The sequence below is a fragment of the Ambystoma mexicanum genome, chromosome 5p (genome assembly GCF_040938575.1).
Source record: "Ambystoma mexicanum isolate Mex_15411 chromosome 5p, UKY_AmexF1_1, whole genome shotgun sequence".
NCBI lineage: Eukaryota > Metazoa > Chordata > Amphibia > Caudata > Ambystomatidae > Ambystoma > Ambystoma mexicanum.
Genome location: NC_090930.1, coordinates 752,410,102 through 752,423,111, shown reverse-complemented (window position 1 = coordinate 752,423,111; position 13,010 = coordinate 752,410,102). Strand labels below are relative to the sequence as shown.

Below are 13,010 nucleotides of genomic sequence, written 5' to 3'. Positions count from 1 at the left end.
GCCTTTCTACCTCCTGTGGTTGTGTATGTGTACTGCTGTGTAATCTTTATTCATGAGCATGTGAATCCATGCCAGACCCTGTGCTGGAGAAGGAACAATGTACTTACTTTTTAACTGTTTTCAAGCTAAAGTGAAACCGTTTTTTCTAGCCTGGCGACGGGGAATGTTCATGAGCATGTGAATCCATGCTAGACCCCATGCTGGAGAACAGGAGTTACAGGTAAGTAACTTGTTCCTTCCTTCACTACCTACATTCATTAAACCTGTCAGCATGGCCCCTGAGCACTTGCAGTACTGTCACTTGAATCATCGTCCAGATGACTGCTTGGAGGTCTTAAGAGAGGCCAGGCGATCTTCCACACAATCATCATATGCCTTTAAGGTAGAAGAGATTCTTCGTTTGATGTCGGAACAGGGGAGAATATCTGGTATGTCAAAAGAACACAGACCTTCCTTACCGTTTCATTAACTAAAAATGGTCTGCGTAAATGTTAATGTATCTGCTAATGTTGCCTAAAGAGAAAGTCCTTCCCAGGGATCCTTCAACATTTTTGTGATGAAGGATTTTTTGGAAAGGCTTATAAAGATCTATGTCCCTGATAGGCCCTCCGCTTCCTGGGAGCTAAATATTGTCCGATCTAAAAACATGGGGCCCCTTTTGCACCTCTGCACAAGGCTGATTTAAAGCACCTTTCTTGGAAATTAATGTTTCTGATGGCTATTAACTCTGCACACACAGTTGTTGAAATCCAGACGCTGTGCACAAATTATCCTGGCATGGTGTTTCATATAGTCAAGCGGATCTTGACATACAGCACTCCCTTGCCACTATAGATTGTTTGTTTGTCTTAGCTATATACGCGAGATTAGTTCAAGCGGCATAATTGTACAGTTAGATCTATTGTGCCGCCCAGTACACTAATTTTTCAATTTAGACTCCCTTTTATCTTATTTACGGCTTGATTGCTCTGATACCCACACATACACACATTGTATCAGCTGACCGGGGGCACACTTGCGAATACTGGCCCCTTTACTCACGCAATCTCCTTCGCTTCGGTTTGGAGTCCCGCCTTCGCAACTGTCCCTGCGGAACGTGGAACCGATGTCCGGGTCCTGTACAAAGTTTCTATAGGTATTTGAACTTGCATAACAATGCGAATTCATCTTGCTGTCAAATTGATTAAATTGAGTGGTGTGTATAGGTTTGCATAAAACACAGTATTTTTCTGAATTTATGGTTCTCTCAGTACGCTAGACACTTTTTTGCACTATGGGATATTGTAGAGAAATTACAGTGTTTTGTATGTATAGTTTTTTAGTGAACAAGGCCCAATATGCATTAAGGGTCATTAAGATTTAATATGTATTTTATCTATTTGTCTAAGAAATAAAAATGTGTATTTTTCCAAAATGTCTTGGTTTTTGGTCCAATTGAGTTTCTCCTCCTTGTGCACTTTGGAGGTTAGCTTAGTCACAATGTGTTAACCTAAAGTTTGTTGTTCCGCCAGACAGGCCCACTGTATCTAACACAATATAGTCAAGCGGAACCTGAGAACTTGGCTGTCTTTATTCCCTTAGGTTGTCTCAGATTTTCATGTGAGCCAATCAGTCTCCCTTGCCAGACCTTCCACTCCAGCGGTAGGCTCATTGCACACCCTGGATGCGAAAAGGCCCTTTATACCTGGATGTAACCAAGCAGCTATTAAAATCCAAGCAGCTGCCAGCTAATTAAGGGGCTTCTAAGCAACCCATCCCCAGGTGGATAGTATCCTCTATCCAGAAACCCAACAAATCTTTACCTGGAAAACCCAGAGCTCATCAGACTAGGCCCCTACTGCAGCCTTTATGAGAAATATTCTGATTTCAGAGACCTGTAAGGCAGCAACTTGGAGAGCCGTTAATATTTTCTCAAGTCATTATTGCATAGATTTGGATGCTGAAGTGGGGAAGGCCTCCCTACGCAACTCTTTTAGCTAACCTCTTTCAGAGGTAGGACGTCCACTTGTCTTGTCTTTTTTTTGCTTTGCATGAGGGTGCATCCCAATTGTGCCCCCCTGGAGGTTCTGAGCTTAATAGTCTAATCTGTATTTATGAATATACTACCAAGGATGAAGAAGGAATAGTTCTTGTAAATCCAGTTCTTCCCCCTGGGAATCTTCATTGAATTTATCAACAAGCCCAACCCCTCATCTCTCATTCACTGCATGAAAGCTAGAAAGTTGCACTAAAAGTGTTAGCTATTTATTCAAAAAGAACAGACTGCAACTATCACTATGCTGCAACTTGTGACCTCAAAGGCAAAATGTCCTTTGTTTAGCCTCTGCTTTGAAGGCTGCATATATGTCATATTTATAATGTTTGCCTTTTTCCTTCTTCTTGGAAAGGGTCGACAGGAATGCTGTCTAGTTAGATTGCTTTTCCTTTATGGAGGAGGAATTGGTCCAAAACAAAATATCTACATACCAGATAGGCATTATTTTATATATAATTTTTCAGAAGTTATTTAATATTGTACATGTAAGGAGAGTGTTCTCTTCATGTTAAAAACAAAAAATGTGTGCTAGGTGCCTGCGCATGGGCAGACATATTCAGTGTTTATGAATTCAACGGAAACTCCCATGATGAACTACTGCTTAACTGGTCGATTGGTAGGGATTGCTGTCCAATGCCCAATTCAAACCCCTTGTTTCCAGGTAGCATGAAATGGCAAGGCAGTCAACCTATTGTGGAGTGCATTATGATGCCCATCACCAACATTTTCAAATAAGTCGTATACCCCACTCCAGGATTTTTGAACAAGTGCCCAGGTGGCTATTCCATCTGCAGATATTGCCATCTAATGAACTCCAGGAATAGGCTGCCCACACACACGTGGATGCTTGTATAGGTGGGACTCTGGAGTTCAGGTCATTTAGGACCTCAGTCTGCAGGTTCGACCATAGCACTGTCAACTTTTGACCTCTATGTCAGGATATTAAATCCACACCTGGCTCTGGATTTACATTTGTTTATCACTTTTAAAGTTAATTCTTTCCTTTCTGTAAAGCCCCCTAAAATTATGTTAGTAATAGGATAAGTATACCTTATGGAAGAATGAAAACAAGCACGTACGCATACATAGGAACATATGCATTGTTGTCTTTCATTCCGGATTAATCATCCCCTCTCAGCTGCGCCTATTTACATAAATAGGAATTTCTAAACATGCAGAGTGGAACCTTTGCTTTTAACATGATTTCATTACTTTTTTTTACTTGAATACTTTATTTCGGGAACTTCCCTTTAAACGTACAGTTAATCACAATATAACAGATCAATATACATCAAATATATAAAAACATTAAAATCAGAAGTCAATTGCTGATATCTTTATCCGATTAGTTGTGCAATAAATAATTCATTTGTGAGTTAAGTTAATTCACATAATATGTCGGCATGATGTGAAGAACATACTTGGTATTTGAGGAAAACCGGGAGTAGCTATGTTCTTCATAAAGATAGATACTTTGGGCAATCCCCCCCCCAAAATGCATAACGGATCCAATCACATTTGGACAAGAAACGCAACAATTAGAATGTTGAGGAACCCATCCGCAAGCGTATTCTTCCACTGTTTTGTATGCTTAGCTGACATTTCATATAGATTACTCTATTGAAGACCGAAAACCGGTCCTTTAGGTACTTCATTGGGACTAAATCGTTTTTACATATGATATAATATGGGAACCTTTTATAATTTTACTGATTTCCATACATCAAATGTATAGCTTTTTTTTGATATCCTTGTACATTCAATCAGTAATGATGGTGTTTTTGTCAAGCAAATAAACAGAGCATGCCCTGCTCAATGGAGCATGTGCATGGCGAAACCAGAACTACCATTTACCACCCCAGGGAGAATATTTCGTCCTATAACATCTTTTCGTAGCAACCTAATTTTTCTGATTTGTGCATGCCCAGCCAGTAAAAAAAGGTTGGCATTATACCATAAAATTCAGATTCCTGCCTAACGTTCAGGAACCAGGGTACTGTGATGCCGGCGCTCATGGGTAAATTAGAAATGTGTTTCACAAGCTTATTTCCCACTTTTTTTAGGGTATAATTCACCATGTACTGCGGCTTGGATTGATTGACCCTTATGTTCACTGTTGGGCGTCTTTCTTTACATAAATCGTGCACAGGATCAACCTGTTTTTGCAAACCCATCTTTATTTTTGATATTCAGACTGCATTGTCGAAATATAGCAAAATTCCAACCTTTCTGAGGGGCATCTACAGCTTCATTCTGAATTATTGGTACCAAATCATTAATTTGAATAGGGAAGGTAAACACAACCTTGGCACACCCTGCCAGTCACCGGGAAGGAATCGGTTCTTCCCCATCCTGCAGGAATCTGACAGCTGCAGCATTTCCTTAATTAAGTTTTTGGATGGCCAGGAGGATATCTAATGGGATGTTCAGTTTCATTATAATTTCCCACAATATTTCACGATTTACAGAATTGAATGGCATTTTAAAATGTCTGAAATCTGGGTATAATGGTTCCTTATTTAAAATCACATATTTGCATAAAATAAAAACTAGGCAAAATGCCTGGTCAATAGTACGCATCTATTGTTTAAAATCGACATGCAAATCTAAACTAGTATTCTCTATATGTCCCCAATTCTTTAACAGAGTTTGAACATTTTTCCCATGCACATTTGCTAAGATGTCAATCAGGCTGATTGGCCTTAAATTCCTTGGCCATTTCCGATCTCCTTTTTTGTAAATGGGAACAATTTCTAACTTGGGTGTGTATAGTCCACCATGTACAAACTATTCTTTTTTTTTTTTTTTCATTTGTTTTGGCGCAAAAGCCTTTACAAAAAAGCGTCAGATAAAACATTTTAAAAAGAGGAAATAAAAAATAAAAAGAAGAGAGAAAAAATTAAAAAAGGAGCAACAATATTTTCCCTGCTTTTTACCAACCCAGTTTTTCTGGGCAAACATTTCATTAAATTTTGTTCTTTTCCATATATTTTCTATGTGCGCGTTGTTCAAATTCATTTTTCTTATTTCGTTTATATATTCGATAACTATTTCACATTTGATTAGCACCTTGATAGCTGCTAGCGTCAACGCAGCATTAGTGCCCGAAGTGATTCTGTCCCACAGGAAGTCTGATATTATATCTTCCTATCTGCGCACAAAGTTTCTGAAAAGTCTTGATCGATATGTCCATGAACCCTCACAGTCCATTAATAGATGCCTTAATGTTTGCTTGGCAGGGATTATGCAGATTGAACACAGTTTTTGTTGCCATATTCCCTTGGTTTCGTTTTTCTAAGACTGCCCCGTAGTGAACGAGGTTTAGTCTCATTCTGAGGAAATGTGAACGCAGCTCTCTGTCGGGGAATTTCCTTAGGTAACTTGAAGGGAGCCCCAGTTGTTTTTTCCCCCCTCAAAAAGGAACATCGGATTGGATTTGCTATTACTTTTTCTATTGTTTCGATCCAATCCAAAAGTTCTAATTTTCTTTTTATTTTGAGAGGGTTTAGGACCAGAGTTTCCTCAGAGTTTTCAGATCTATACTCGTGAGGGCCTTTGTTACCCTTTCCCCTAATGCAATAAGAAGAGATGATTTGCCCTGAAGCCTCTGATGTTTTAGATCTCCATAGAGTGTAGAATCTTTGCTTGTTAAGATTTCTCGAAATAAGTTGCCATTCTGCCATGCACTCCAACGACTTCAGGCCCAGCACAAATCTTAAGCTTTTTGTCGAACTACAACTCGGAAGGCCCAAACCTCTTTTCCATAATTGACCCTCAAAGCTTTCCCAATTTACAGACCAGAGCCCTGGTTTGGCTTCCAGGCCATAAAGTAACACCGGAACCACTTTTGCGAGGTGTTACTTCACTAATGGAACGATTGAAAATTTACAAAATGTGTAGTTTAGTTTGATCATTTGTGATATAGCTTGTGTTACTTTGGCCGTTATCTCCGATTCTACCTTAAATTGAGCTGGATGGGCATGAATGTTATATCCCAGGTATTTTATAGTTTCTACAACTCTTATGCTTTCACCCCAAAATTCCAGTTTTTGTATTTGGTTTTTGACAGAGGATGCTTGAAGATCAGGATGTTTGACTTTATAGGGGTTAATTGTTAGTTTGTTTATTCTAACATACACATTCAATTTCTCAAGTAGATGTTGTAGTCCGATCGGGGTTCTGTCAAGAAGTACTATGTCGTCTGCATAGGCCAGCCAACAGATCTTCCTACCATTTATGGTTGGACTGGCCATTGCAGCTGACTCTAAGAAGGGTCCCATATCTGCCAAAAACAGATTGAAAAAGAGAGGCGCTCCTAGGCACCCTTGTCTGACCCTCCTGTTTACCTCAATTAGTTTCGAAAGAAACCCCAATGCATCCAGCCGGACTCTTAAGTTTGTTTCCCTGTGCCGTTCCACTAAGATGGATAATAGTGTTTCCGGCATTCCCCACTTTCGTAGTTTCTCCCAAAGAAGAACTTGTTCCACTTGATCAAACGCCTTCAAAAGGTCAATCCAGGCTCCAGACAAGGGTTGCATTTCTTTCCCCTGCTTTTCGTTCATTCAGTATGTTTAGGATCAGGCCGTTGATAGATGTCGAATGGCCATCTCCGAAATCCCGTTTGAAAGCGTGATAGAATTAGAATATCAGAATCTTCTACCTATTTTGAAATGTGGCCTAGTAGTAGTTTCATAAATATTTTGCTTTCAATATCCAGCAACGCTATTGGTCTATAATTCGCCGCTGAACGGCGATCCCCATTTTTAAAGAACGGTATTACCAGAGCCGTTTTCCGCGATGATGGGAAATGTCCGTTTGTTGAGGATTTCCTCGAAGAGAGAGCGGATAGTAGTTTTGTCCATAGTGCCGGTTCACTCTTAAGTGCCTGATAGGTCAAACCATTCAGTCCCGAGGCTTTTGATGTAGAGGAGTTAATTATGATTTCATACATTTCCTCTTCATTAAACTTGAGTTGCCAAGGGGTGTCTGGTTTAATCATAAAGTTGCAGGTACAATCGCTCTTGTAGGTCTCTGTCAGATATTTAACCCACCCATCTTCAGACACTAGATTACACAGGGAGTTTCCTACTTGCCCCTCAAATTGGCTCATAGATTCCCAGAAATGTTTGCTGTTATCTTCTTTTAATATGTTAAGTACATATTCCCCGTCTGTTTGCATCCGAATTTCCTTCTGTGAGGTAGACCATGATTTGTAATTTATTTTTTTATTTTTAGTTTCAGTTGCTCAGCCGGATATCCTGCTTTCTTAATGTCTCGAAGGGCTTTCCTGTACTCTCTTTTTCTCCTTTGTGTTGGTTCATCAAAGGCGTGGAGATGTTTTTGTTTTACTCTCCCCGCCAAATCTACAGGAGCTTGGGTTGCCTATTCAAAAATCAGGTAAAAGTAAAAAATGTGATCCATACTTGTGACTCTGGTTTAAAAAGATAAATGGGGAGTCTATCTGGGCATTGAGCTTTGCACAATTTTTGTGATTTGAGTGCGTTCTTGAACTCCCCAAGTGATTTTGATCAAGTTCCATTCACTCTGGTGGGAGCCTATAATGTAGATTACGTTTTTCGTCTCTGCCCTGTTGCTAAAGTGTGGAAACCATTTGTCCTTGGTAATAAGTTACAATTTTGTGGTGACATTCATCATTATTAGATGACCTCTCAGAAACTAGATGCCAAAAACTGCAGGAGTCTTTGTTCTGAGCGGCACTCATCAGATTCCCATCACTTTGTCTCAGTGTTATATTTTTTATGTGCTATTAATTGTTTATATGCTTTGCGGAGAAAATAACTCTGATCTCTGCTAAAAGAAACAGTTGTGATACCGTGAATTACGTTTTCTGGCAATGTCTAACTTGCTTAGCTGGTTTGGTCACCATTTGATGTAATACATACATAATTGATTGGTAAAGTGACTCTAGTGCACTCAGGCTCACAATTATTTCAAGTATGGGTAAAATAGCAGATTATATCTTACATTACATCTTAATTACAACCTAATATGCTCCCAACTCTTTCCAGTTCAATAACTACTCTGCACTTTGCCAGAAGTCCCTGAAACCTGTTAGACTCTAGAAAAGCTGCCCAAAATTGCCATCCTTTACTACACTGTTATGTCCTTTCTCTTTCCTCTTTAGTAGTTCCCAAACATTTGTTCATGTCCAGAATTATAGACAGCTCTGTCTTGCAACGTTATTTCTACCTCTCCCCCACACCCACATGCTGTAGCACTGTGCACTCCATTCTATCGGTCAGCGTGCACACCACACACCTGGTCTAAGCTGATTTGGTTACAAGGCTGTAATGCATCACATATTCCCAGATAGGATATCCAATACTAGTGCTTTGCAGTAGGTGGAAATGGTGGATTCGTTGATGTTTTGCAGTGGGTATGCTTACTGGGGGTGAATAGTTATTGCTACTATACGAACTCCACCCACGGAACAAGCGCACATTCACTGTATGTATGGTCAAGTGTTTCAGAGACTAGGGCAGACTCTTAGAATGGGTGAGGTTTGGTTTGTGTTCAGCAATATTTTATTACATTGGTAAAAGGATAAGGGCTTCTCCAGCATTAGATCTTTCATAGATTTACATGCTGGAACTATTCACAATCATCAGGCTGGGAATCCCCAATACATTTAAAATGCTATACTAATACCTTGCATGTATAGATGCATAGTGAAAATGTTTTTAACTTAACACCTCAGTTTGTTTCAGCCAATGAAGTGTACAGGCTTTCCCTCAACCCAGAGAGCCATCCTCAGATGTTTAACCACAAGTCTTGAGCAGTTTCTTTTGACTATTTTTCAACCTTTTAGGTTCTCTTTTGAAACCTTTTTGAACAATCATAGTTTCTGAGCTGTCAGCCTCAACTGCTAAAAGACTTTGCTGCAGAAATATACTTCCAGGACAAGAAAATGTGGAATTGTTATACCTTTGCAGGCTGGAGGGAGGAGCCCCTGAAACTTAAGAAGTCCCTGTTCACTGACTGCAATAGTTGTGAGAAGAAAACATTTTTCTCAGAGAGAACCACACCAGGTTTGCATTTATTGCCTCCATCCTCCCCAAACCGATGAGTGCGATATCTGTCGGATCTTCACCCAATAATCACTCCTGGACAGACACAGACAACTTACTTTTTTGGAGGAGAATGAAGGCATCTCCTCAAAGGAGTAATCTGCCAGAACAGCTCCTGCTTGCCTCCACTTTAGGATACCAGAAAAGCACCCTCCCCATGGGCAAGGAGCTTCAAGAAGATCATCCTCCTGAGCCCTAGGGTACAACCTGTGGTGAAAAATGCCCAAAAACGTCCTCCAAGCTCTAAACAGTCATGTGCCTGCAACTACTTATCAGTAGGAATGATAGTTTACTTATGCCAGTGTCAAAAGAGGCGCTTGTTGGCTACCAAGCATGTATCAATGAAGCAACCTAGTGCCCATGGGGGAAGACCTGTCCATGAGCCCGTCCTCGGCAAAGTCCTTGTTGCTGTTAAAACATATCAATGGACAAACCTTCAAACTTCTGATCAGCACAGAAATGCAAGTTGTCGATGGGCAAACACTCTTCAGTGAAGCCGGTCTTGTGTTTGAGAAATGGACAGATCCAAAGTCTGACAGACATCCTAGAAAGGCAGCCATTTCATATTTGTTTAGTAATATTTCATAACCGCATCATTCAAACTGTAAGGGGAAGTTTCTGTGACCTAGTGCTCCATCGACTTTCCTTTTCAAAGGAAAGTCTGTAAGTCTATTATTGTAGAAGAATGCTGATTCATCGGCAGTTTAAGAGCAATTTTTGACAAAAAAGTAGCAACCACATTACACTGGGCTACTACGTTTTGTGATGCAAGCGGAACTCCGTATTTACAAGCCAGGCCTATTGGCTTTGTCAGTGATTATTTGTGTAAGCAGAGTGTGGCATGAATGTTCTATGGTGAAAATGATGAACGTCGTTTGTGGTGTGTTGATGCATCCAAATTCAACTGAGGATTTTTCTTTTCATGGTCAACATCAGTTTTCTGTGGCTTCTGAATAGACCAAGTACTAGCAGACCATTGCACCTAAGAACCACCGTAGGTAGGGTCTCTTATAGGAGTCTAATTGCGTTTAATTCCAGCTAATACTGCCGTTTACGCCGGAATTGGCCACGCTGTTTCACTAACGTGTAGCGGAATCTTCTATCCCCATTGATGTTTGAAATGTGAAGGTCCCTTCTTCAGAATGCTGTTTTCGATGTTTTCGTTTGTTTCAGTATGCTTTATTTCTGGTGACACCTTGCCAGTCAGCACCACCCCCATTACGATTAAATAAATTGGGCTTATGTTTCAGGTGGCAGTACTGTAATCAGTACTTTGCTTTTTGTTTCTACCAGTGAGACCAAACTATTGGTTGTTGCATCCTTACAATGAACATTGGGGGTGTACGCCCATGAGTAAAAGCACACTATCGCGACCGTGTACCTGCAGATCACTGGTGGCTTTTGATCTGAGACATTATCCTGGAAATTATATATCTGTGCATATGTCTCAATTGTCAAACCACTAGCTTGTGCGTCCCTATTCTGGTGCAAGTTTAGTAGTAGTGGATAGTTTAAAATCCCCTTTCTGACTAGAAGCTAAATTGCTTGCTAATACCCAGAATTAACTTTGAATGATTCAAAACTTTATTTTATTTTATTCTAGGCGGAAGTTGTGGAATATCTAGATGAACTCCTGGACACAGAGGAAAATGGTTAACCCGGATGGAGACATCACCCATTCCTGGCAGGAAAAAGTCTAAGACAATCATTTGTACTGTGACATCGGCTCTTGCCAACTTAATCTTCCATGCATTCCCCCACTGGGAACATAAGAAGGACTTTTGTGAGAGGACACTAGCACACCGCACTGATTTTTACTTGAGTGTGTTTTTAAAGGGGACCATTTTATTCCCATTATGCTAAAGTTTTCAACCGTATCCATAAAAATAGCAAACTGGCCATTTATTTTTTTCACTGTTTGCCATCATTGTGTTAACTTTCTGAGGGTTCCCTCCACTTTGACCATACATCTTTTTTTCTTGCAGTGTGTTCACCGTTTTGTTTCTTGGCTTATTTCTGCAACCACAATATTCTTTGTAGTGCCTGGAAAGAGATCTGGGTAATGTACGATGATGTACAAAAACATAGTGGTCTGTTCCAGTGGGAGGACTCCAATTCTTTCACAAAAACATATCAATTCGTTAGTGGATTCAAATCTTGGTGGATCTCTAAGAGGTGAAAGCTGCCATTTAAATGTCTGCGGAAGGGAAGCTCACTTCAAACCCACTTAAAAAAGGTCCCTCTGTAGGCGAAGGGTACTTTACATAACACATCAAAAGATCATCTGTGAGAAAGAATGAACAAATGTACACTGATCAGAGCATTTGCTATCCATGGAATTTTCCACCAGTAGAAAGTTATTGCATTGTTGCTTAAGTGTTGTCCAGTGGTGTATTTTATCATTAATATCATAAAACAAATCACCAGGAGATTAATGTTAAAGCTTTAGAAGTACAAGTTCAATCTGAGCTACGAGAAATGTTTAAGATGTCACCAGTTGATGGCAAGTTCTGTGAAAGGATGCAAAAATTATACAGTTTATCTTTTCACTTGTTTGAAAAGCAAACTCTTGATAATGCTGTTTTTTAATGTCCAAAGAGAAAAGAATGGGTTAATTCTACATATTAAAATGTGTATGTTGAGACTATATTGGGAATAAAGTGTGATTTTTCTATTCTTTTTTTTTTTATGAAGGCTTGTTCAGCTGTGTTACTTTTAGCAGTAGTTTGAAGCAGTCATGTCGAATTATCTCCCTTTTAATTGAATCTGTTAAGCGTGGTCTTCAACAGTAAATTTAACATTTTAATTGAATTAAGTGTTCTCTTTTATTAATGCTTGGCATGGTATGCTCATTAATTGCAGATGTCAGAGTTCTGTTTTAGATTTTAGATAGTGCTTATTTTCCCCCAAACGTTCTTTTCTTCACCTAGGGGAAATGAGGATTTCCTTTTAGAAACTATGAACATTTGGGGGGCGCTATTGAGCAGCCTTGAAAATGGCTGCCTAGCTCAACAGCTTCATCACGCCAACTTTAAGCTGAAAGTGGCGGTGGGTGTACGTATCCTTTATCCACAAAAAACATGTCTACAGATTGCTAAAGGCGAGGTGCATCACCGGTCCAACACTCCGGGCGGATCGAGTACCCCGGTGAGTGGACCAGACCTGCTGTGTGTTGCGTGTGAAACGCGGTTGTGCCTTCCGCCGCAAGGTCTCAGCGGAACTACGTGGCCACATCGGAGATCACAGAGACATCTGAGGTGGGGCCCGCTCGGGTGCCCTACTTCCCGCAACAGCTTGGACTGGGCTGAGGATCCAGGCGGTGACCTCGATGGTGCCGCCGGCGCGGACTGCACAACAGCCGCTGGAATCTCTGACTGCCAACGACTGAGCTGAGCGGCGAGAGGACCTGATGCCGACCGGAGCCTCTTGACACGCTGTGGAGTGCCGCAACACCCTATCCTCCGGTTCAACAGATGGGTGGAGGATTATGATCCCCGGCTTGGGGCCTTCTCAGTGACGCACCTGACAGAGGAGCCGCCCGTAACGCCCGGGCCTACGATATGGCTGCGGCCGACCTACAGCCTCCCCCTTCCAGACACATCTGCGACTCCTGGAGTGAGGGGGACAGGACCTGGAGTGCCCCAGAGTGCTGCAGCGTGAATATTGCATGGACCTGTACTGATTGCGGCGGAGGCCCTGCCTGTGGCCTGCTGCACTGGATTGTCCCCTGCACCGCCGAGGCAGCTGCCCTGCTGTTTCCACGCTTGTGAAAGGAACCCACCATATCAAGTAAGTGCTGTATGGGAGCGGGCTGGCCCTGGGCACCCTGAGGTATAACATATACGTACTACGTACATACCCTGGCGTGGCATCGCCACTGGCTCTGG

General features: G+C 41.1%; 1 protein-coding gene across 1 annotated transcript in view; it reads left to right on the top strand.

Annotated features, from left to right (window-relative positions):
- The window catches only part of CRTAP (cartilage associated protein), a 332,976-nt gene extending 321,042 nt beyond the window's left edge, over window positions 1-11,934 (top strand). Inside the window, exon 7 of the mRNA XM_069613133.1 lies at window positions 10,727-11,934. Coding sequence (XP_069469234.1) covers window positions 10,727-10,780 — 54 coding nt within the window. The 3' untranslated portion in view covers window positions 10,781-11,934. The remainder of the gene's footprint in view (window positions 1-10,726) is intronic.
- The last annotated feature ends 1,076 nt before the right edge of the window (window positions 11,935-13,010 follow it).